General features: G+C 42.5%; 1 protein-coding gene and 1 non-coding gene across 2 annotated transcripts; both read left to right on the top strand.

Annotated features, from left to right (window-relative positions):
- Nucleotides 1–7,338: 7,338 nt before the first annotated feature.
- Nucleotides 7,339–25,806, top strand: LOC141617109 (uncharacterized). The gene is made up of 2 exons (XM_074434283.1): nucleotides 7,339–7,565; nucleotides 24,951–25,806. Exons 1-2 carry the CDS (start codon nucleotides 7,339–7,341, stop codon nucleotides 25,804–25,806), a joined length of 1,083 nt encoding a protein of 360 aa, XP_074290384.1.
- On the top strand, nucleotides 14,321–14,429 carry LOC141625631 (small nucleolar RNA R71). The gene has a single exon (XR_012535400.1). It is a non-coding gene; the product is annotated as a small nucleolar RNA R71 (small nucleolar RNA).
- Nucleotides 25,807–26,709: the final 903 nt, after the last annotated feature.

Here is a 26,709-nt window from a genome sequence, read left to right as displayed (position 1 = left end):
TTCTCGGGGCAATCGGCAACACGATGTCCGGGCTTCTTACAATGAAAGCAAGTCAAGGGCTTGCCATAACATCCAACTCCGGGGTGTAGAGCTTGTCTACAATGGTAGCACTTACGGTCCTTCTCAAGTTCATTAGTTGGTGTGGGAACTTGTCCTCTAGGTTCTGGAACTCTCGGTCCTTGTCCTCCATGATCTTGCATCCTTGGCACAAACCTTCTCTTGTTGGCATAGTTGGAAGTAGAAGGCACAAATGGTCTCTTGCCATGAAAGTTAGAACGATAAGAATGAGAAGAGGAGTGGATTTTGGAATCTTCTTCAATGGCCTTCAAAGAGCTTTCGGCCCAAATAGCATCATCATAAACTTCCACAAAGGTAGTTGAGCTTCTTCTCACCATGCTTTCCACCTTAGGGTTCAACTTGTTCTTGTAGAAGTAGACACGATCTTCTTCATCTTTCACGAACTTGGAGGCATAATGAGCAAGTTCATTAAACTTGTCGGTGTAGGCTTGAATTGATAGCTTCCCTTGCTTGAAATCCATGAATTCCTTCAATCTTTGTTGCTTGAGCTCCTTAGGGTAGAAGCGAGTCTCCACGAGTGACTTGAAGCGGTTCCAATCAAAGTTGGGGTCTTGAGTAGCGGTAGGACCGGTCAAAGTCCACCACCTATCGGCTTCCTTCACAAGAAAGTGAGAGGCTAATCTCACCTTGTCCTCCTCTCGGGCATCAAAGAGAGAGAAGTTCTTCTCCATATCACGAAACCATTCCGAGAGAGCAACGGGATCCACTTCACCACCATAGGTCCTAGCCTTGTTCCTTGCTAGTTGACTTGCAATCCAAGCATAGCTTCCTTGACGATTGGCTTCATGTAGAGGGGAGCGGGTTGAACATTTTGTTGATTAGCAAGCACTTGAGTGAGGGCTTGCATGATAGCATTCTCCACATTGGTCGCTCGTACCATCTTCTTTGCACAAGGGTAAACAAGTTAGAACCTATCACAAAGCATACACAAAAAGGCTACCAACTTAGGTCCTTAATTTTACCCATCTCTCATTCATTATTCAAGGTCAAGTAAGAATTTTAAGTTGGGGTACACGTGTGTGCGTCGGGAGCAATACATGCTCGATACCAATCTGTGACACCCCTCGTTGAGGTAACTAAAAGTGACTAGTAAATCGTGGCGGAAACACGAGATTTTTAAAACTTTTAAGGCTTCCATTGAAGTCCAACGCGAGGTATCACTAACACGATAAATAAGTTTAGACAGTTAAGTTTAAGTTTACAAAACAAGTCTATTTATTTGGGAAAAGATATCCCACGAATTAACATAGATTCGAAAAGTAGGTGAGTCTATTATGTGATAACTAAATAAGGTCCGAGGTAAGAACTCGCTAGCTCACACGGTCTTCCCCACTTAAGCTTCATCACCAACCTGTCATTCATAATAGATATGAAAGCCACAGTCAGTGGGGAGTAACTCAGGGTTCTCCCAGCCACAATATGTCAAAATACAAGTAATTAAGAATTTAATCAAATAAACAAGCATGAGAGTAAGATACTTACGGTGACGAGAGGATCATGATTAGTATACAAAATGCAATAAGAGTAGTTACGCATAAATGAGAGAAGAATTATCAGGTCAAACGGTCAAATATTGACTCGACTCAAATGTAAGACAAATTACAAAGTATAGACTCAAACAAGACAACCCTCTAGACTCCAACCTCTTGGTAGGACGACGATCATAATACGGTCCTAGTCTAAACCTGGCCAGACTCTCGGGATGGACGACACCCGATTCGACAAACGATACCAAATCGTATCCAAGACTCGAAAAATGGTACACCTAACCGTGCCCGAAAGTCGAGTAACCTCAAGCGGAACCTTGTCACCTAACCGTGACCCCCGGTCCGAAAAAGGCGGAAGGAAAAATAGCCCAACTCAGAAACAATGGCACCTAACCGTGACCCAATGTCCGAGGGCAAATAAATAGGGAATGTCGAGTAGTCACACAATGTAAACCGTCACACTCCGGTCCGAACAAGAACCATAACCATTATGCATGATCATAACATTAATGAGTCTTAAAGTAACCAATTATCGATAGGAAAGAAGATGCATGCATAGCTCAATCATTATTAGAAGTCGCAAGTGAAATAGAACAAACAGGGGACTCCCACCGGGTGGTGTCACCCGTGGCCAAGACCACCGGGTCGATAACATGCCAAGGTCAAAATTTAAATAAAACTTACGAGTGCACTCCCGTGGTCAAGAGACCCGGCGTCGGCCACCACCGGTGGGACTACACCAAATTTCAAAAACTCATAAAACCTTCATGCACTCCCAGGTAGGTCAAGAGACCCACGGTCACCCTACCGGGAATACGCCCAAACTCAAAATCACCTAAAATCCTCGGTGTACTCCCAGTAGTCAAGAGACCCATGCCATCACCCTACTGGGACTACAGCTTTCTAAAATGTGTCCAAAACTTACAGGGATCTCCCGTAAATTGATCAAGAGACCGGCCGCCGGTCACCCGGCTGGGACTACAAACACGCAAATTCCATGCAAAACACTTCCAAATCATTTGAAACCAACAAAAATCGTTTCTCATCAATTGTTTACGTATCCTAGCATGATTCTAACTCGAAAAAACAACATATTTGAGCATGTGAATGGGTAATTTCGGATTCAAGAGATGTAGCATGAGATTTTCATCCAAACATGTGAGAATTGCAAACAAGCATGACATTCAACAACCAAATTAGCACCAATCATGAAAGATACAACTTTTAACATTCATATGAGATTATAACTACATAAAACCACACAATTTTAACATAAAAGTCGAGTAACCCATCACCGTTACCTTTTTGCACTTCAATCTTCTAAAGACTCGTCAATGATGTAGCTATCCTCCTCCGGGTTGTCCAAGTTCTCCCTAAACACAAAAATAAAGGTATTAAGTCAAGAATCCAAATCCTTGTAAGATGAGAATTTCAAAATAGAGGAAGAGATGGCGACTTTCTTACTTAGAAAGAAGGGAAATGAGAAAAGGAAGAGAATGGCGCGAAAAGGAACGAGATTGGTGAAGAATTGAGTGAGATATGGTGGTTTTAGGGTTAGTAAGGGAAGGTTCAACAATGGTGGGGTGGTTGTTGGGAAATTTCAGAAATTACAAGTGAGGGAGATGAAGTTGTGAGGGTTTAGTTGAGGTTTTGTGTAGAGAAAAGAGGGGGAAAAAGGCCCATGAGTCAAGTTAAGCCCAATAACTCAAAATGAGTCGGTATCCACTAGAATTTTCGTCCCAAGTCTACTATAACTCGAGACGGAGAATAATATTATTAAAATCTACACTATTATTACCGTTACACGGCTATGACGATATTTTATGAAAATAAGCTTTAAATAATAATTATTTAATAAAAATTACTTAAAAATTTATTTAAAATATAAGGAAAGCGCGGGGTGTTACACGCCAACTCTTTTCTCCCTTGAAATTCTCGACTCGATTTCTTAAGTCACAATCTGACGCGTATTTACGACCTATCGATCATAAATACAAGCCTTACACATTGTTTGGTACCGTCATCGTGCATTAAATCACTTGACCGACTATTTCGACCACTACAGCGTCACTAATCTTAATAAAACACTCTTTTTACTTACCAAAACGGTTTTAAACCGAGTCTTTTCCGACCAAACGAGTTGTTACACTTACGTCGGTTTCTCGCCATAACCAAACATGTAAGTATGAGCGTGTAAAAATCCTTCTTTTATCATGTCTTTGCTTGTTTTATGACCATAACATGCTAAAACATGCATAACACGATCCAAAACATAAGATAGAAAAGCCAAAACTGAGTTTTGGCATGAGACAGAAGCCCTTATTCTGCACACAGGCCCGCGCCTCAATCGGGTGCCCAGGTCAGAACTCAATCGTGTTTGTTCCCGTCCTTCCTCATTAATCTATTTTCATATTTGTAATCGGTTTTTACCATTTCAAATGTTTTCAAACCCTTTAATTTATTTTTTACAAACTTTAACCATAAAGCATTTTTCAGCCTTGGTTCTTAATACCATGACTGATACCCGTCGTGAGGTGTCAAAAATAATATTTATAAGTTCCAAACTAAAACTATAGCTAGTGATAGTAAGGGTCGAACCACAGAGAGACAAGGTTGATTTTGTTTGCTATTTTTCAGTCTATAAAGTAACAATTAATTGGGGGTTTTTAAATTGATTGATTAACTGGCTAATTGCTAAAATGAATATTCTTAACAAGATAAAAAGAGGATCGGGAACTTCGGTTCACCATGGCAAATAACAGGTCAGTCAAGCAACAGAGGTCTTATAATACGGTCTCAGGGAAGATAAGCTAGTCTTTCGATCAAAGCTCAAATAACCTCACGGTCTAATAATTCCCTAGAATTTATCAAAGCTTTCACTCAAGAGAAATTCTAAATCTAACGATAAATCAAATTACCAATCTTTCAATCTAGCAAAGAAATCTATCAAAAGATAGCGAGACCAACACGGAAGAACTCATGCTACACGACAATCCTAATTTAATACCATGGCTCACCTTATTCCCAATCAAAGGAATTACCTACGCATAATCATAACTACACTAATTGCGAAATTAATAATAAAGAACAAATTCAACATGATGGAATCTAACTAGAACAAAGGAGAAGAATTCAATTGCTGAATTTAATTGATGAAACAAAAATCAAAATAACAAGGAAAGATAAGAAAGAGGAAGAATTGCATAAAAAGCATACTAATTGAATCTCAAGAACAAATCATTCGAATCCAAGGTTTCCGTCTCAAGCTAGATCTCAAAACTCAGTTTTTTCCAGAATGAAAGCATAACCTAAAAGTTGCAGCCTCTACTGATAAAAAGATACCCAAAGTTAATTACAAGTTGGGCTTTTAAAAGTCTAACACGGAAAAATAATTATCAGCTCGAAATCAGGTCGATCGACTGGTCAGCACGGTCGATCAACTGAATGTGCGGAATAGTAGCATCTGATTAGCTTCAGTGGTCGATCGACTGAACATCATTGTCGATCGACTGAATGTGCTGTGCAGTGGCTCCCTTCTTCCTTCCAATCAACTCTTCACTCCTTTGCACGCATCCCAATGTGAGTGAATACGACTCTCCTTCTTCTTGGCTTCCTTAAACTTGCTTCCGGAGGACGAACTTGGCTTGATTTAGCTTACTTCCACGCATTCCTACAATAAATCATAGAAAATGCAAAGTAAACCGTTTCGGGGGAAATAGCGGCCTTAAGCTAACAATTATGCATAGAAATACGTGCCAAAACCACAGATAAAGTGTATAGAAAATGCACGTATCAAATCTCCCCAAACCAAACCTTGCTTGTCCCCAAGCAAGCACTATGACCCGTATAAAAACTAAATGGAAAGGAGTACATTTCAGAGCTAACTACAAGTCAATGCCAAACCATTTAATGCCCAAAGTCAACCACTGCAAAGCTTAAATCAAGTGAACAAATTTATGCATATCATAGAATTAAGTCGGGCGTTCGACCTTGCAAGACTCATACAATCGGACTCTCCCGGGATCACTCTTCTCTCAAAGAAAGCAAATGGTAAGATAATATGTAAAAGAGAGGAAGAAAAGTATAGTCTCTCACCTAGATCAAGCGACCGACAAAACATGTATGCTTGACTAGCATGAATAATGATTCTATTTACCGTACATACGCATAACCACCGTCAAGGACTATCACATGCCGAACTATTGCAAAATTTGGATATGTGAGGCTAAGTGGGGAAGAAGGGGCAAAAAAATTATGGGAAAGTGAAGGTAAGAGCCAAGCTAGTACCTAACGAACCATCAGAAACCGAATCCCGTTCTTCCAACTCAACTAAAAGACCATGCCTTTATTGACTAGGCAACACAAAACCAAAACAAACGCCTCCAAATCATGAGGTAAGCACATGAGGCGTGTTCTTATTTCAACCGAGATCTTATTATTTTCAAGACTTTTTTTTCTTTTCTTTTTTTTTCTGTTTCTTTCTTTTTCTTTCATTTTCATTTTTTTTTCAAAATCTGAACTGGTGGTCGATCGACCAATGATGGCAGTCGATCGACCACCCTGCACACACCAAAGCATTCTGCCCAGGTAAACAACTCATCTTTTTTTTTTTTTCATTTTTCTGAATTTTTCCTTTCTTCCTGTTTTCAGGCTGAATTAATTCCTTCACTCCTCAAAAAATACCCGCTCCAACATTACAAGAGCGAACCAAAACAGCTTAAAACAATAATTTCCTCTACTACTTCCTAGCTTGGCACAATGGTAGGCTAAGTATGGGATGTAGTTGAGGGCAACTGGAAATTTTGGCTTATAGTGGAGTTAATGGGGCAAAATGAGAAAGGGGAGGATGCAATAGTTCTCTAAACATGCAATACCGACCACAACCCAATGCGTATAGGCAATAAGCAATCAAAACTCATACACGTGCAAAACATGAAATGAAGGGAGTAACTACTCTCAATCCTAAATTAACCGGTCATAAATGTCACCAGTTATAGGCTCTATATCTCAGAAGGTATAAGTAGTTTGCCAAAAGTAATGAGTCAAGTCTAATTGCCCGAAATGGATTCCATAACAAAATTTGAGAGATCACTTTTAATTCTTGCTAAGCAGCTATGAAAAGGCAAGGAATGGCATATTTGAATAATAGAGCAAAATCATCATTAAAAACTCCAATCCGACTCAACTATGTGCAAAAGTAAACGTGATATTTTTGGTTTTTATGAATTTTTTCAATTTTTTCTTTGTTTTTTTTTTATTTTTGAATGGTGAAAATAAAAACAAATGCAAACAGAAATGCACTAAACATGTGACTGGAATGCAATAAAAAACAAATGCAGATGCAAAACAAAAGGCATATGCAAATACCCTCCCCAAACCAAAACGCACAATGTCCCCATTGTGCTCAACAGCAAATCACCAGCAGAAAAATGGGAGAATAAAAGCATAAAAAGTGAAAGGAAGCGAAAAGGGAAAGGAAAATAACTCACAAAATACGACCTCCCAAACCAAATAAAACGGGAGGTCACCAAAGATCTAATCTCCACCCTCGTAGTCGAGTCACTTTGTCCTCTCCGGACCCCGAGTCGCTCTCCTCCTCCTCCTCAGCAGCCAGCCGGGAGTGGACCTCCGGAACCGGAGGCACCAGCGATAGTAGTGGGAGGGGTCTCCTAGCAGTGAGGGTAACCGCCTTTGGGGACAAAGTAAGAAGGGTGAGCCCAGTCCACCTGGGAAGCATCCCCCCGAGCCAACTCATCGTAGACCGGCACAGGCGATGGCCGTGTCCAACCTGTGCTCGTTGAAACTCCTCCACAAGTCACCCAAAACACGTGACATTGCCCTCTGGTCCATGACCGGAGGGACAACCAAAGGAGTAGGTGGTCGAAAAGTGGAGGTGCCAGCAGTGGGAGTGGTAGTGGAGGTAGAGGGTGCCTGTGAAGAGGAGGCACGAGCTCTCCTCGAAGTGCTAGCAGCAGGTGTGGCCGCCACCAGAGGAAGCCTGTAACTAGGCGGGGCGGCGAGCCGCCCCCTCAACGATGGTAAAGGGGAGGGGCAGGACAGAGGGTAGCCAAAGGATGTGGATGCGGTCACAGATGAAAGAGTCAATCTTCCACCGCATCTGTCTATCGACCCAATAGACACCCCTCGCATAACGGAGGTCCATGAAACGCAGGTCGGGTCGATGGGGTCCTCCCCGAGGGAAAAGTAAAACAAGGCGGGTGGCGATACGTGTCACCAATCCGCCACAGGCAATGGTGGTCAAGGTGCCCTCACTTACAGTCTGAAAGTGAGCGGCGGTCAAGTAGGCAATGTTATAGATGCGGGCTCTCCGACGCTCAACGTTCAGATAGCCCGCCAAAATCGACAGCTCAATATTATTCACATTATTAGACTCTTTACGGCCAAAAATGGTATTACCCATTAGCCGTAGAAAATAACGAAGAGGGGGCAAGTGGACGGAAGTGCCCGTCCTCCTCGACCCGTAAGTGTCACCGATACAAGACCACATGGCCCGGTGAGTGTCGGGAGGGGTCCGAGGTGCTGCCCTCGAAGTAAAGACCCGAAAACCCGCAAAATCGCAAGTGTCGAGAGAATAATTGACATTAAAAAGTCGAAAGGAAATGCGGGGTTTGGTCGCATCAGCCTCAAAGGCTTTGGAGTCAAAAGCGTAAGAGGAAAAGAATTCAAGGGTCATAACATAGTACGTGAACTCGCCATGTCCACTAAACTGTCATACCCGTCCCATTTAGCAGGGGACACGACCGACTCATAATGACCTAGTTTCTCCAAAGTGTCTTTGTGGAGAAACCGGGTAGTTGTGATCTTTACACTCGAAACAAAGAAGGAAAATTTAGCGCGAATAGGTTTATCAAAGATAACCCGCGGATAGTCGTAGACTATCCGTAGTGGATTCTATCATCGTGGGCGGTCCTCGTTGCCGCTTAGCCGGCCTTTGCTCGATCGTCCCTCTTGCATTGGTCGTTTTCCCTTTGTCATTGTTGTTACTTGCAAAACAGCCCATAAGCAACGAAAAACCCCTTAGCAATGTTAATATCCGGAAACCCGAATCAAGATCAAACCCGAAGCGAATTAGGGTTTCGAATAAATTGGGGGAAACGGCTTAAAACACGTCCTAACTGCTTATTTGCGTTGAAAAACAAGGGGGAAAGAGTAGACTAAGCAATTAAAGTACAAGGATGACAAGAAATCAAAACCTAGAATCGATTTCCCCAAATCGATTTTTCGTCTCAAGGGCACATTACTCGAAAATTTCGCATGGAACTTCAAAGAAAACTCGAATAAAAGGCATAAAGATAAGATTAGAAACATACCTTGATGATTTTCTTGAAGATTAAAGCAAGAAAGGAAGAGAGTGAGACGGATTTGCGATTGAAAACGCGAAAAGGGAGAGGAAATAGGGTTTGGCCTTTTCTGATTTTGGGAAAATGAAAGAATAAAAGAGTAAGGGATGAAGACTTCCCTTATTGGCTTCATTCTCAACTCACGAAGTGGTCGATCGACCACTTTACTCGGTCGATCGACCGATTACCCGCAAAGAGCTTCGACTCTCCTTGGTGGTCGATCGACTATTTTACCCGATCGATCGACCACTTCCCTATACACAGTAGCCTCTGTTCTCCTCGCTTCAGTCGATCGACTGAACCTCCTAGTCGATCGACTATTTGAACTGGCAAATGGACGTAAATTCGTCAAAATTCATTTTGCCATCATAACTTCCCTGTCTTTCTCTCGCAAAAAATCCAAGAGACCACTTACGCACTTTGCATAAGATAAATTCTGCAAAATTATCAAAGGCGTACAATTTTCCCCAAACCAAGAAATTGCCAATTAAAGGGGATTAAAGAAAACAACAAACAAGTAAAACAAAAACTCAAAGTGCAAATTAATTGAAATGACAAAATAAAGTTCCTAAGTTACAAAAAATTACAACCTGGGTTGCCTCCCGATTAAGCGGTTTAAGAGGTCCCGCACGACCTTGTTACCTCACTTTTCATCATCTGATAGCGGATCGAAGTACAAAACCTCGACCTTCCCAACATATGCATCTGATCCATAATAGTGCTTCACATATTGGCCATTTACCTTGAACCTTTCTCCAGCAGAGGTCTCCAATTCAACTGATCCGAACTTTGTGACACTGTGAGCGTATAGGGGCTTGGTCCACCTGGATTTCACTTACCAGAAATAAACGGATACGAGCGTTAAAAAGAAGTACCTTATCGCCAATATGGAACTCGCGCTTGATGATTCTCTTGTTGTGCCAGCGCTTTGATTTCTCCTTGTAGATCCTTGCATTGTCATAGGCCGCCCTAAATTCCTCTAGCTCATTCAATTTGTGTCATGCGTTTCTCACGAGAGAGGTTAGGATCCAAATTCAAATCACAAATAGCCCACCAATACTTACGCTCTAACTCGACAGTAAATGACATGTCTTACCATAAATCAATCGGTATGGTGACATCCCGATTGGCGTTTTAAACGCAGTTCTATAAGCCCATAAGACATCATCTAACTTAAGACTCCAATCTTTCCATGATTTAGAAACAACTTTAGCTAAGACTTCTTTCAATTCTCTCATTAGAAACCTCAACTCGACCACTAGTTTGGGGATGGTACCCCAAACCTCTACGATGTTGGACACCGAATTTAGTCAATAAAGCACTAAGTTGTTTCTCTTTAAAATGCATTCCCCATCGCTAATGACAACCCGAGGGACACCAAAACGAGGGAAAATAATCTTTTTAAACAATTTAATCACGGCCTTTGCATCGCAATGGGGAGTAGCAATAGCTTCCACCCATTTGGATACATAATCTACAGCTACGAGGATATATTTATTACCTTGATCGCTTCGGAAAGGGTCCTTGATAATCAATGCCCCAGACATCGAAAATCTCAACCTCAAGGATGCCTACCTGTGGCATCTCATGTCTCTTGAAATATTCCCGATCTTTGACAAGCATCGCATTCAAAGAACAAAATCGACATAATCTGCATGCAAAGTTGGCCAATAGAAACCAGATTGGAGTACCTTAGCTACGGTCCTGGACGGACCGTGATGACCACCATAAGCAGAAGAGTGGCAAGCCTCTAGGATATCCTTCACCTCCCACTGAGGTACGCATCTCCGGATGAGACCGTCTGCGCATTCCTTGAAAACATAAGGATCGTCCCAAAAATATTGTCTAGCATCATAGGCAAACCGCTTCTTCTGCTGCCATGAAAGCTCGGGTGGTATCCTACCTGTCACAGCAAAATTAGCAAAATCAGCAAACCACGGAGGTGGATAAGATCCTGAAGTAGTAATAGCTAACAAACTCTCACCAGGAAAAGAATCATTAATAGGCAACAAATCCTCCTTTTCTGTCAGCTGCAGACGAGATAGGTGGTCAGCTACCACATTCTCTGCTCCTTTCTTATCTCTGATCTCCAAATCAAACTCCTGTAAAAGGAGTATCCACCTCAAAAGCCTCGGCTTCGCATCTTTCTTAATAAAGAGAGTCTTCAACGCTGCATGATCAGTATAAACAATAACCTTAGAACCTAACAAATAAGATCGAAATTTGTCTAAGGCAAAAACAACAGCTAGAAACTCTTTCTCAGTGGTAAAATAGTTGACTTGAGCCTCATCCAGAGTTCGGCTCGCATAGTATATGGCATTCAAAGCTTTATTCTTTCGCTGTCCCAGAATCGCACCGATCGCATAATCGCGGCATCACACATGATCTCAAATGGGAGGTCCCAATCAGTAATTTGAATGATTGGCGCAGAAACTAGGGCCTCCTTTAACCTGTTAAAAGCGACATGGCACTCATTAGTAAATTCAAAGACAGCATCCTTAAGGAGAAATTGTGTAAGTGGTTTAGCAATTTTTGAAAAATCCTTAATGAAACGCCGATAGAAACCAGCGTGACCAAGGAAACTCCTCACTCCTTTAACATTCACGGAGGAGGTAATTGCTCAATCACCGCACCTTTGCTTTGTCAACATGTATACCTTTATCGAAATCGATGCCCTAACACAACTCCCTCATTGACCATAAACTGACACTTTTCCCAGTTTAAAACAAGATTAACATCTATACAACGCTGCATGACTTTATCAAGGTTAGCTAAACAACGATCAAAGTCACTACCATAAACTGAGAAATCATCCATGAATACCTCCATAATATTTTCTATATGATCAGAAAAAATCCTCATCATACACCTCTGAAAGGTAGCAGGGGCGTTACACAATCCGAAAGGCATTCTACGATATGCAAAAACACCCTGTGGACAGGTAAAAGTAGTCTTACTCTGATCGTCCGGATGAATAGGGATCTGAAAGAACCCTGAATACCCGTCTAGAAAACAGAAAAATTTGTTAGAAGCAAGTCTTTCAGTCATTTGGTCAACAAAAGGGAGGGGGAAATGGTCTTTCTTGGTGGCGGCATTCAACTGTCTATAATCAATGCACATCCGCCACCCTGTCACTACTCGAGTTGGTATTAATTCATTTTTATCATTTTTAACCACGGTAGTCCCTCCTTTCTTCGGGACCACCTGAATCAGGCTAACCCACTTGGAGTTGCCAACTGTATAAATAATACCTGCATCAAGTAGTTTCATCACCTCGGCCATAACAACTTCCTCGCATCTTCGGGTTCAACTTGCGTTGACCCCATGCCTGTAAGGCTTGTGGCCCTCTTCCAGCTCTATCCTATGCATACAAACATCGGGGTTGATGCCCTTAATGTCATCCAGAGAGTAACCCAAAGCCTTCTGTTTTTCTTAAGTACACACATCGAAGGCATGGTCATCATTGAGCTTAGAGCTAACAATAGTGGGTACGCTCCGTATCATCTAGAAAAACATACTTAAGATTAGGAGGAAGTGGCTTACGCTCCGTACCTTTACCTCTACAAAGATAGACAGAATCGGCTTCAATGGTGTAGCAAGTGTTCACCAAGTTATCGTTGGCCAGGCTTAAAAGCATCTCATCTTCTTCTTCATTGAGCTCGTAGCTCTCCATTGAGGCAACCAAAGCATCCGGCTCCTCGATTCTCCATCATTACCCGCACACTCATCTAAATGGGTTAGATCAGCTAAGGGATCCTTGGCTAAAGATTCCCTCCAATTACAAGTAACAACCACACAACAATATCAATGGAATAACACGTATCCTCATCGCAGTTTTGCCTTGTGAGCAAGATTGAACTCAATGGTGTCATCCCCTACCTCTAAGGTGATGGTTCCGCGTTTGACATCTATCACAGCCCCAAATTGTATGTAAGAACGGTCTGCCTAAAATAATAGGTATCCGACTATCCTCTCGCAATGTCCAAAACAACGAAATCGACAAGAATAAAAAACTTACCCACTCGAACGGGTACATCCTCTAAAACACCTATAGGTCTCTGAGTCGATCTATTTGCCATTTGAACAGTAATATCGGTCACCTTAAGTCTACCAATGTTTAACCTTTCGCAAAACAGAATCGAAGATGACACTAACACTGGCCCCTAAGTCACAAAGGGCCTTTCCAATTACGTGGTTACCTATAGTGCAAGGAATTGAAAAACTACCCAGGTCCTTTAATTTAGGTGGCACATTAACTTGTGAAAGAGCATTACATTCCTCCACAAACGCAACATTACCATTATCACGAAAATTTCTCTTACGATTCAAAATATCTTTCATAAATTTAGCGTAAGAGGGTACCTGGGTAATTAAATCAGTGAAAGGAACCGTTACCTCGAGATTCTGGACCATCTCCGAAACTTACCAAACTTACGCTCCACTTGGTAGCCTTCAAACGCTCCGGATACGGGATCGCAACACCGGCCGTAAGATCGGTAACCTTCGCTTCCGCAGTTTAAAACCCCACAAATCATCAATGAGTGACGAATCATGCAAACTAGTTGACGGATTTGCATCCTCGCTCAAGATCCAATCGATCGATCGTATGGGTGGTCGATCGACCAAGTAAGTCAAGGCGTGAACAGTTCTGTCCCGAATTAACGCATCGGTATCTTAGTCGATCGATCGAGGATGTTGGTCGATCGATCGGATGTGCTAGGTGTGAATAGTTTCTGACCAGAAACTATTTTGTCTGACAATTCAGTCGATCGACTGGGAATGTTGGTCGATCGACCAACAGTACTGGCATTCAGACTCGTTTTTGCATCAGAATTCAAACGAGCTTCTTCATCATTTCCCGAGTCTTCCTTTGGCTTGTCGGGACTTTCATAAGAAAGGCCACTTCGAGATTGATGGCATTGATCGTCTCTCAACCGCCCTTCACATTTGTTTGAAGAATTAGCGGCTTGCTTAGCCTCCATATTCTCCAATTGTTTCACAAAATTCCGTGAGGACTCAATCCCGGCGGCTTCCATATTCGCCACTTGAACCAAAAGGAGTTGGACCATCTCTCTTAACTTCTCGATCTCATCTGAGTTTTGAACAGGAGTTTCGACTTTCTCTTTGGAAGCTTCAGAAGTCTCGAGCTTCTCGAGACGGGTTGAAATGGAAGTCATAAGTGTCATAACGGCAGTCATTTCTTCACTTTGCTTTCGTGACTTTCCACGTGAACTTCCAAACTCGCTTTATGGACTCGCCATCTCTCAATGGTGTTCCAACCTTTACTTTGACCGGTATTATTTTGGAACCTACCATTAGTAGCTGCATCCAAAATGACCTTGTAATCATCATATAAAGCATTGTAAAATAGGTTGCAAAGATACCATTGCTTTGAAACCATGATGAGGGACAGCTCGGACCAAACGTTTGAAACGTCCCCATGCTTCACAAAAATCTTCGTCGGCTCCTTGCTGAAAACTCGTGATTTTACCCTTCAAGGCATCAGTCTTTGAAAGCGGGAAGTACTTCTTGTAGAAGGCTAGTGCTAAAGATGTCCAATCAGTGACTCCAGCTGCTACTCTATCGAGGTAGCGGTACCAATCTCGCGCCGAATCCTTCAAGGAGTATAAGAACATAAACCCCTTTACTTCATCTTGAGTTACCCCCTCCGGTATAGGTATTGAACATCAATAGTCCGTGAAAATTTCCATATGCTTCAAGGGGTCCTCATCTGGCAGACCCGCGAACTGATTCCGTTCTACTAAATCAATATAAGAGGAACGAAACTCGAATTTACCGGTAGTAGGGGTAGGTAACTGGCGCCCCTTTGGAAGGTGGTGCTCCTTTGGCTGAAAATTATCGTATATCGTAGCCATAACTTCCAAAGTGAGAGTACTCAAGTCTTCCTCTCAAAAACCTGTCTTCTAACTGTGCAAAAGCAAAACTAGAAGCAAAGGTAAGCAACGGCCTCAAGGAACAAAAGTTCCTTGAGACAAAAAAAATAAACTAAAATAAAGCAAATAGAATTACACCGTCTCCCCGGCAATGGCGCCAAAATTTGATACCCGTCGTGAGGTGTCAAAAATAATATTTATAAGTTCCAAACTAAAACTATAGCTAGTGATAGTAAGGGTCGAACCACAGAGAGACAAGGTTGATTTTGTTTGCTATTTTTCAGTCTATAAAGTAACAATTAATTGGGGGTTTTTAAATTGATTGATTAACTGGCTAATTGCTAAAATGAATATTCTTAACAAGATAAAAAGAGGATCGGGAACTTCGGTTCACCATGGCAAATAACAGGTCAGTCAAGCAACAGAGGTCTTATAATACGGTCTCAGGGAAGATAAGCTAGTCTTTCGATCAAAGCTCAAATAACCTCACGGTCTAATAATTCCCTAGAATTTATCAAAGCTTTCACTCAAGAGAAATTCTAAATCTAACGATAAATCAAATTACCAATCTTTCAATCTAGCAAAGAAATCTATCAAAAGATAGCGAGACCAACACGGAAGAACTCATGCTACACGACAATCCTAATTTAATACCATGGCTCACCTTATTCCCAATCAAAGGAATTACCTACGCATAATCATAACTACACTAATTGCGAAATTAATAATAAAGAACAAATTCAACATGATGGAATCTAACTAGAACAAAGGAGAAGAATTCAATTGCTGAATTTAATTGATGAAACAAAAATCAAAATAACAAGGAAAGATAAGAAAGAGGAAGAATTGCATAAAAAGCTTACTAATTGAATCTCAAGAACAAAGCATTCGAATCCAAGGTTTCCGTCTCAAGCTAGATCTCAAAACTCAGTTTTTTCCAGAATGAAAGCATAACCTAAAAGTTGCTGCCTCTACTGATAAAAAGATACCCAAAGTTAATTACAAGTTGGGCTTTTAAAAGTCTAACACGGAAAAATAATTATCACTCAAATCGTGTCGATCGATCGTCAAGACGGCGATCGATCGAATGAATCTTGAAGAGCATCCGATTAGCTTCGTGGTCGATCGATCAACATCATTGTCGATCGATCAATGTCTTGTGTGATGGCTCCTTCTTCCTTCCAATCAACTCTTCACTCCTTTGCACGCATCCCAAGGTGAGTGAATACGACTCTCCTTCTTCTTGGCTTCCTTAAACTTGCTTCCGGAGGACGAACTTGGCTTGATTTAGCTTACTTCCACGCATTCCTACAATAAATCATAGAAAATGCAAAGTAAACCATTTCGGGGGAAATAACGGCTTTAAGCTAACAATTATGCATAGAAATACGTGCCAAAACCACAGAGAAAGTGTATAGAAAATGCACGTATCAATGACGGTTTAATCCGTGTTCCGGTGATAATATTTGGTTAATAACATTTAAAAGGTATTTTAAAACCTTTTATTTCATTTCTTTACATTTTGAGAGGTATTTTAAAGCCTTTCATCATTTCTTTAGATTTCCAAAATAAACATATTAGTCACCAACACAAAGTCATCCTTGGTTCCACATACCATGCCGGATTTTAACCCGGGTACGATGATGAGTATTGACTAATTATATTCAAATGAACTTAAAACAATTAGTTCATAATTATTTTCAAAACTATTCATGTCAAGCTTGCCAAGTCGAACCCGACACCAAATATCCTCAAAATAATGATGATTATTCGAGTCTCGTTTCTCAAATCAATAAATACGGTCCTTTCAAACCAAAACGGGTTCAAATACCCATTTTTCAACACGTTGTATAAACGTTTTTCAAATGGTCAGAGCACGACATATAACCGTTGACTGACCCGCGCCTAAACAGACCTTTTCTTTCTTATTTTCAAAACCAGGGGAGGCCCCCTTACATCGCCGGCATGCTCGCGCCTCATATGGCCGTCTGGCACAGGGCCTGTTCCCCTTCCAGCATTAGTATAGGACGATCCCGACTCCGGTTAACCCGGATATAGGACGGATCAGATGACTATTTGCTCATTCAAAATCACATTTGTAAAATGTCGTACTAAGACAAATGGATCACGTTATGCACCATAAACCTAATACGGTAAATGGATGTTTAATTTCCGTCTTGCATGCAAATCAACCATTAATCCAACCCAACATCTTATACTTGATACTTGGATTAAATCAACCGACTTAGAAAGCTCTCACATGTTAGGTTTAAATTATTGGATGCGCATTCATGCATTTAAACCGTTTTATCAACTTTTGCATTCAACCAACCAAGATCGATCAATAGAGGCCGCTACTACGGGCGGGATTGGGTGTCTGATTAAAGGGCTTCCCAATACGTACCTTCACCTCTTACTCAGAAACTTTGGATAGTGGACGAGCTTATCTAGGGCGTACGAGAGTCATTCTAGAGATAGGATGCTAAAGAGGGACGATTCCTTATCTTTAGTACCTATGTCAAACACTGCTTTGTGCTTCGTTTAACCGAGGTATAAAGTGGATTCGAACGGGTTCCAAGCATCCCACAAATGCTTGGTAGCGACTCCGAACATCTCTAATCGTTTTGAGACCCTTACCGAGATGAAACCGACCGATCTAAAACGATCCGATCGAAAGCATTTTAACGCCGGCGAGAGTGGCTTTCAAAAGACCGCTGCACGTCCGTAGATTAACCGGGCTTGCAGGTGGGCCGATGTCCATAGGTCCACATATCAAAGGCTACTCAACCGGATGTTTAAAGAGCAGATAGGAAGAACCATGGAGGTATATATTGACGATATAGTGGTAAAGTCAGAGAAAGCTAAGGACCACATGCAGCATCTGGCAGAAACATTCAGCACCCTCAGAGAATACAAAATGAAGCTGAATCTATCCAAATGCAACTTTGGAGTTTCATCCGGCAAAATCCTGGGCTACATCGTGACTCAAAGGGGAATAGAAGCCAACACCGAGCAGATTAAGGTAGTATTACTGTAATACTCCGTATTTATAAGTCTTGGGGTACTCTATCGAGTAGCCCTTACTCTGTCGAGTAAGGGCAAGTTGCGAAATAAAATAGTTTCTGACCTGTTGGGTACTCGATCGGTATCAGAGCGACGATCCTGAAACCTGTAACCAATGAACTTAATGAACATAGGGAGTCAATTAAAATGAACCCGGGGTAAAAGTTGTAGGAGCTAGTGCAAAGGCTTGGGAGACGTCCTAAAGTCGCGGGGGTCGCCCTATAACTTTGAACCGGTCACATGGGGGAAGTGTTTGTCGTATGTGTGTTTGGTTAACTTGTTTACAAATGTGATGGATGTGTTGATTGATCGATGTTCGAATTGGAAGTTGAGAGGTGAAAGAAAAGTGATGATATATATATATAGAAACTGTTGATGAAATGATAGCATGTTGAATGTTTTACAACGTGGCAATTAATAGCATGATTGTTATGATATAATGTGATATATAAAGTTAGCATGTTAGCATATGACGTAACATGCGGGTAGCTCTTATGTATTAGTGTTACTCGATCGAGTGAGACTGACTCGATCGGGTGGGTTTTTGGCGATTTTGAGTCCAGAATCGAGTTTTGGGGCACTCGATCGAGTAACTAGGGGTACTCGATCGAGTAGGGGGTCACTCGATCGAGTAGCCTAGATACTCGATCGAGTAGGAAAGAGATCGATCGAAGTCTGTTTGGTTCTGGAGTTTGGGTACTCGATCGAGTACGTGGGGCACTCGATCGAGTAGCCCGTTACTCGATCGAGTGTGTTTGGGAACTCGATCGAGTGGGTTCTGGGCATCGTGTGTTCGTGTTTTGAGGTTTAGTACGTGTGTTTATGTTTACCCCTTTCTTATATAGCTTCAAGATGCCGCCCAAGAGAACTGCTTTGTACGCGAGAGCTGAGCTTATGACCGTGGATGACATCGTTAAGATGTTAGAGCACCAGGACGCTCTTACTGAGACCCTGAAGAGAGTGAATGAGGACAAGGATAAGAGTAAGGAGAAGGAGGTTGATCATTCTAAAATCAGCCTCTATATTGCGAGGTTTAACCCGAAAGAATACAAGGGAGTTGGGGAACCTAATCTGCTTGATAGTTGGCTGAGAGAGATGGAGAACATCTTAGACTTGGTTCATTGTCCCGATGAGATGAGGGTGGAACAGTGCGCTTCTATCCGAGGGAGGCAAAGAGGCAAGTGGTGGGATTCAGTGAAGGTGAGTGCTAAGGAGATATACACCAACCAAGGCTTACCCGCTATACCTTGGGAGCGATTTCGTAGAGGGGTCATGAGGAAGGAGTTCGTGTCGGAGCATGTGAGGAGTAAGTTGAGGGAAGAGTTTGATAAGTTTAAGATGATCACGAGATGTCCGTAGCCGAGTACTACGACAGTTCAATTAGAAGTCCAGGTATGCTGAGGATATGGGTTTGAGTGAGGAGAACCTGGCATTGAGGTTTGAGAGAGGGTTGACTACCACGATTATGGATAAGTTACCCGTGGGAATCCTTACCGATGTTAAGGAAGCTTATGAGAGGGCTGGAAGAGCGGAGAGGCCGGTGGAGATGGCTCGGGAGAGGTCCGTGGTGAGAAGAGGAAGTCCGAGAGCGAGGGTGGTGGCCAATCTAATTACAAGAAAGGCAACCACAATCGATCTAAGGGGTTTTCTTCGGTCGTGGTTGATCTTTGGGGCTTCCTTTGGGCGTGGCCGTGGGAGTGTGAGTAATAGTTGGGGAGTGACTGCTTTGGTTGTGGTGGCGTAGGCCACAAGAGACATGAGTGCACGAGTGCACCGGATCTTTTCGCAGACTGCGCGAGCTTCATTAGAGCAGCAACCCGGGCCGGATCGTGGCCAAACCGGGGAAGTCAGAGTTACCAGAGTGGAGGCAACCGCAACGGCGGTAATTCTTATCAGAAGACACCGACGAACAACAACAACAATCAAGGGTCGGGTGCTAAGCCGACCGCATCAGGCCAAGATCTTGTCCAGGAGGTGGGCGGGAAGACCGATGGGCAAGTTGTTCATGATGGAGAAGAAGGCAAAAGAGGAAGATGCGCACGTTATCACCGGTACATTCCTTGTTAATGGTATTCCTACGTTTGTTTTGTTTGATTCGGGGCTTCTCGATCGTTTTGTGTCTTCGAGTCATGTAAAACAGTTGGGTTTGAGAGTATATGAATCTGTTAGTGAGCAAGTTTTCATACCTTCGGGTGAGTCTGTATCGTGTGGGAGGTTGTTTAGAGATGTATCTTTGATAGTTGGGCAAGTCGATTTACCGGTAGACTTGCTAGAGTTTCCTTTTAATGGTTTTGAGATGATAGTTGGGATGGATTGGTTAGGAAAGTATAAAGCTAAGATAGACTGTCATCAAAATAAAGTGTCCTTAAGAGGTCCAAAGGGTGTTAGTGTGTCTTACCGTGGGTTTCTAGTCAAACCCAAAGTTAAGTTGATTGCAGCTGTCACCTTGAAGTCTTATCTAAGGAAGGGATGTCCGTTGATCTTGTGTCATGTGAGAGATGACCGGATAGAGAGTCCGACAGTTGATGAGATACCAGTAGTGGGAGAGTTTGCAGATGTTTTTCCAGAAGAGATTCCGGGGTTGCCACCGAAGAGGGAGATAGATTTTACCGTAGAGTTGAAGCCAGGGACGGGGCCAATCTCTAAGGCACCGTACCGTATGGGTCCTAAGGAGATGGAGGAACTTAGGAAGCAGTTGGATGATTTGATAGAGAAGGGATACATTAGACCAAGTGTATCGCCTTGGGGAGCACCAGTTCTGTTCGTGAAGAAGAAAGATGGGAGCTTGAGGCTGTGCATAGATTACAGGGAGCTGAACCGTGTGACGATAAAGAACAAGTATCCTTTGCCAAGGATAGATGACCTGTTGATCGCCTGAGCGGTGCAACAGTCTTTTCTAAGATTGATTTGAGGTCGGGGTACCATCATGTGAAGATTAGAGAGGTGGACATACCGAAGACAACTTTCACGTCAAGGTATGGCCATTATGAGTATGTGGTGATGCCGTTTGGGTTGTCTAATGCGCCAGTGTTTATGGATTTGATGAATAGAATCTTGAGACAGTTCTTGGACCATTTGTAGTAGTGTTTATCGATGATATCTTAGTCTACTCTAAGACTAAGGAGGAGCATGAGGAGCATCCGAGGATCGTGTTGCGAGACTTTGAGGATCATGAGTTGTATGCTAAAATTTGTCCAAGTGTCGATTCCGTTAGAGAAAGTTGCTTTTAAAGGGCATGTAATCTCTAAAGATGGGGTAGCCGTGGATCCGGCGAAGATTAAGGCGATGACAAAGTGGGAAGCACCGAAGAATGTTGCTGAGGTTAGAAGTTTCTTGGGTTTAGCCGGATACTACAGACGGTTTGTGAAAGATTTCTCCAAGATAGCTAGACCGATGACAGCGTTGATGAGGAAAGAGAACAAGTTTCGTTGGGATGAGAGTTGTGAGACGGCGTTCCAAACATTAAAGGAGCGTTTGACCACACTCCCGTCCTCGCATTGCTGAAGGGAGCGAGAATTTCGTGGTTTATACGAGATGCCTCGAAGAATGGGTGGGATGTGTGTTGATGCAGAATGGTAAAGTGATTGCCTATGCTTCTAGGCAGCTGAAGCCTTATGAGGAGAACTACCCTACTCATGATCTGGAGTTGGGTGCAGTGGTGTTTGCTCTCAAGATTTGGAGACATTACCTTTATGGAGCAATCTTTAAGGTATTTTCTGATCACAAGAGTCTTAAGTACATCTTCACGCAGAAGGAGTTGAACATGAGACAGAGGAGGTGGATGGAGCTGATTGGTGATTACGACATGGAGATTATCTACCATGAAGGGAAGGCCAATGTTGTTGCTGATGCTTTGAGTAGAAAGAGTGTACATTCCTTGTGTACAGCTCTATCTTTGATGAGGCTGAGGGATGAGGTAGCGAGCTTTGGGATACATATGATGCGAAAGGAGATGTCATGGGTGATATGACAAAGGTGCATCCGGAGTTTTATGATGACATTCGGGATAAGCGTGGCTTTGGATCCTAAGATAGTTGAGTGGAGAGTCGGAGTAGAAAAGGACAGTGTCCCGGTTTTCTATTCATACAGATGGTAGTTTGAGGTTTGATGGTAGGTGGTGTGTTCCTAACGATGAGGAGTTGAAAAAGACGATCATGACAAGCGCATTGCACACCATATTCATTCATCCAGGTGGAGACAAGTCAGTACAAGGATTTGAAGAAAACGTTTTGGTGGCCTGGATGAAGAAAGAGACAATGAGTTTGTGTCCCGTTGTCTGACATGCCAAAGAGTTAAAGGGGAACAGAGAAGACCACAAGGTAAGATTCAATCTTTAGAGGTGCCTGAGTGGAAGTGGGAATCCATTTCCATGGATTTCATTGTGGGTTTGCCTAAGAGTCAACAAGGTAACAACATGATTTGGGTGATAGTGGATCGTCGACCAAGTCGCTCACTTTGTTCCAATGAAAGATACATGGACTAAGGCACAATTGGCTATGGCCTATCGAAAGAACGTGCTTAAGTTACATGGAGTCCCTAAGGACATAGTGTCAGAGATGCGAGGTTTATATCAAGGTTTTGGAAGGAGTTGCAGAATCGTTGGGAACAACTTTGAAGATGAGTACAAATTTCATCCCGCGACGACGGGCAGAGAGAGAACAATAAAGACTCTTGAGGATATGTTGCGAGCTTGTATGATGGATTTTGGTGGTAGGTGGGAGCAGAGGTTGGACTTGATAGAGTTTTCTTACAACAACAGCTATCACACCAGGATTGGTATGGCACCGTTTGAGGCTTTGTATGGGAGGAGATGTAGGAGTCCAATCTGGGGACGATAGTCTTTGAGGCAAAGGGTTTTAGGACCAGAGATGGTACATGAGATGGTGGAACAGATTAAGATGATCAGGGAACGGATGAAAGCAGCCCAGGATCGACAAAAGAGTTATGCAGATCTACATCGTCGGGACATAGAGTTTCAAGTTGGGGACAAGGTTCTTCTGAAAGTGTCTCCGATGCGTGGAGTTATGAGATTTGGGAAGAAAGGCAAGCTAAGTCAGAAGTTTATAGGGTCTTATGAGATCTTAGAGCGAGTTGGGGAAGTTTCTTATCGTCTGGCTTTACCGGCTGCGTTAGAGAGAGTGCATAATGTGTTTCATGTATCGCAGCTGCGGAAGTATGTGAGTGACCCGTCACATGTGTTGGAGGCAGAGAGCTTAGAGCTAGATGAGTCTTTATCATACCTTGAGGTGCCTAAGCAGATTCTAGACCGAAAGGTTAGAAAGACCAGGAGTGGTGAGACAGTTTTGCTTAAGATCCTTTGGTCTAACCACGAGACCGAGGAAGCTACATGGGAGCCCGAGGAAGCTATGAAAGAGCGTTACCCTTTCCTCTTTGATCGGTATGTATGGTTACAGGGACGTAACCTTGTTTCTTTTAGGGGGATAGGAGATGATCGCGAGAGTTTTTAAGAGTTTTATACACCTTTTATATGTTGTGTCGGTATGTTTGTCGGGATAAGTTGGGTTAGTATCATGTTTTATGTCCGGTTGCTTTGAGTCGGGAAGCTTATGGGAGTACCTTTGTTTAGTAGTGGTTTGAACTTCGGGGACGAAGTTCCTTTTAAGGAGGGAAGACTGTAATACTCCGTATTTATAAGTCTTGGGGTACTCTATCGAGTAGCCCTTACTCTGTCGAGTAAGGGCAAGTTGCGAAATAAAATAGTTTCGACTGTTGGGTACTCGATCGAGTAGTCAGGGGTACTCGATCGAGTAACTAGGGTACTCGATCGAGTACCTTGGGTACTCGATCGAGTGTCCTATTTTTACTGGGAGTTTTCTCGGGTTTTGTTAATTATGCGATTAAGGTATTTAAACATAATCGTCATTGTTTTAAATCACTTTTACAAAACCTAAAACCCTATTTAAGAGAGGAAGCAGCCAGTTCATCTTCCTAATCGCATTCTTAGCAATTCCCGGAGTTCAGACGGTCAGTTCTTGTCGTAATTCGTGTCGTTGAGTTCCTTGCGTCGAGGGTAAGCTTTTAATATAATTTTTATAATGTTTTGTTAAGATTGGTTAACCCTAATTTAGGGATTGGGGGTTTTGTGTGTAGTATGTGATGTATAGCCTATATGTGTTATATGATAGGAGGAGGATTCGTAGAAGAGGCGTTTTGATACAGCTGTTGATACCGTCTGCTTGTTGTGCTTTCCAGGTAGGATTTCCTACTCAGTATTAGTCCCATAATGGGATATTGGTGATGTGCTGTAGTTAGTTGTTTGATATGATGATTGTATTGTGTTTGTGGTTGTGATTGCTGTTGATGGTTCTCGAGATGCGTTCTCGGCTGAGTGGGGTCACTTGCGGGAGTGACTTCACGCCCTAGTTTCGCCCTTCGTGGAACCCGCCACGGAAGGGGATGTGCACATTAATGGGACAGGGTTATCGCTCGTATGATGAGCGGGGCTTAGGTGGGAACGGTTGCGGTCCCCCACGGGCGAATGGTAGTCCAAAGGACGATCGATATTGAGATGATGGGAGTTGGTGGTGTGTGTGTGTGTGTGACAGTTTCAAATTGTCTGTTTATCTTATTATTGTTATCTATATTGATTGTGTGATTAGTACCGACCGGTGTTGTTTTGTAAACCTGCGGTGATCCATTCGGGGATGGTGAGCAGATATCGAGCAGGTATTGAGATGAGTACTGGGATAGCTGGGATGCCACGACATGATGATAGGAGTCTTCCGCTGTAGCCTTAGTTTACTTACATTTCAGTTAGACATCATTTGAGAATAATGTATCGTACTTTTAGTTGGTTTCATGGATTGTAACTATTCGTTAAACTATTTATAATAAACGTTGTTTCACTATTGTTGTTTGATTATCATTGCCTCGGGTAACCGAGATGGTAATGTCTTCATACCTGAGTGGTCCTGGTAAGGCACTTGGAGTATGGGGGTGTTATAATTACAGCTGGAGTCACTAGAAAAACCGAAGGACGTGCAAAGGCTAGCAGGAAAAGTGGCAACTTTGAGCAGGTTCATCTTAAGATCCTCTGACAAGTGCAGGCTATTTTATGATATATTGAGAAAGAGCCAGAAGTTCGAATGGACGGCAGACCATGAGCAGGCATTAAGGGAGCTGAAGCACTACCTCTGCACCCCACCACTACTATCGAAACAAGAACAGGGAGAACCACTGTTTCTCTACCTGGCCGTCACAGAGGTAGCAGTAAGTGCGGTTCTAGTCAGAGAGCAGGACAAGGAGCAAAAAACAGTCCACTATGTAAGCAAGTCTCTGCTACCAGCAGAGACCAAGTACACATCTCTTGAAAAATTGGTACTAGCACTTGTTATTGCATCGTACAAACTACGCCCCTACTTTGAGTCCCACACCATATATGTCGTGACCAATTATCCATTGAAATCTGTAATGAGGAAGCCTGAGCTGTCAGGCAGAATGTCGAAATGGTCCGTACACCTTAGTGGGTACGACATCAGGTATGACCCAAGAAAAGCGATAAAATCACAGGCGTTGGCAGATTTTGTGTCAGATTTCAGCCCAGCTATCCAAAATCTGGCAGATGAGGAGATACTAACCCTCAAAGGGAACAAGGAGGCAAAGGTCTGGAAGATGCACATTGATGGAGCCTCCAATCAAAGAGGGGCGCGTGTAGGACTAATCCTGCGATCACCGCAGGGAGATCTGATAACACAAGCTATAAGATGCGAATTTAAGGCAACTAACAATGAAATAGAGTACGAAGCTCTGATACTAGGAATGCAGCTAGCCCTGGAGTTAGGAGTCAGAAACCTACAGATATTCAGTGACTCTTTACTAATAGTTAACCATGTGAATGATGAACTCATAGCCAGGGACTCAAAGATGGTCGCCTACTTAAAAGTGGCAAAGGAGCTGAAATAGAAATTCAAAGATTGCAAGGTCAAGCAGATTCTCATAGACCAGAATGTGGAGGCAGATACACTAGCAATTCTAGGGGCAAACTTCAAACCAACCGATCTGTCCAACATTCCCATCACGCACATGCTGGAACCTTCTATCCAAAAATTAGAAGAGGCGGACAGAGGAGAACTGGAAGATCAGCAAGATGGGCCAGTAGTTTTACCAACTACAGATGGTGGTGTTGAGGTGTTTTTTATACTCGTCGTCAAAAGTCACCTCACCAAAAAAATATTTATAACTTCACAAACTACTCTTAGTAAAGGTCGGATCCCAAGGGACGGATATTGATGTAGGATTTTCGATTGCAAGTAGCGGTGTCTAGGGGTGTCACGATTTGGGTTGAGATAGCAGATCAACTAAACTAATCAACAATATAAAAGTAAAGCAATAAAAACAAGCAAGATGATTAAAATGAGATGTAAATAATTGCTTAAAAGCACTAGGGTGTCATGGGTTCATAGGGGATTCATGGGATTTGATCATACAAACATATTCTCTACTAGATGCAAGCACTTATTGTTGTGATGGGATCGAGTTAGTGTATATCTTACAATCCCTAAGAAGGTTTGGGTCCCTGAGCCGAATCGATTAGATTGTACAACGCCTACAAGCCGACTTAATCCTTCCTATCCAACTATATGCATGGTCTAATGAGACTCGAGTTGGTTTATGTCTTACACGTCTCATTGAAAAGATAAGTGATGGGTAAAAAATGCAAGGATTCATAGGCTCGCATTTCATCAAACATAACATGTGCATAAGTTGGAATCACAACAAGCAAGCAAATTAATTATGAAAACATATTAGATTAAGCATGATTCAATCCCCATGTTGGTTTCCCCTAATTTTCATTAACCCTAGTTA

This window comes from Silene latifolia, chromosome X, assembly GCF_048544455.1.
Source record: "Silene latifolia isolate original U9 population chromosome X, ASM4854445v1, whole genome shotgun sequence".
In the NCBI taxonomy this organism is placed as follows: domain Eukaryota; kingdom Viridiplantae; phylum Streptophyta; class Magnoliopsida; order Caryophyllales; family Caryophyllaceae; genus Silene; species Silene latifolia.
Note: the sequence above shows the minus strand (reverse complement) of the source record. Positions and strands in the feature narration are given on the sequence as shown.

What these genes read in the sequence shown, in the direction of transcription:
- LOC141617109 (XM_074434283.1), top strand. Translation starts at nt 7,339, where the DNA reads ATGGCCGTGTCCAACCTGTGCTCGTTGAAACTCCTCCACAAGTCACCC. An exon ending in GCCGCCACCAGAGGAAGCCT is followed by an intron (nt 7,566 to 24,950) that starts GTAACTAGGCGG and finishes TGACAAGTGCAG; the next exon opens with GCTATTTTATGATATATTGA.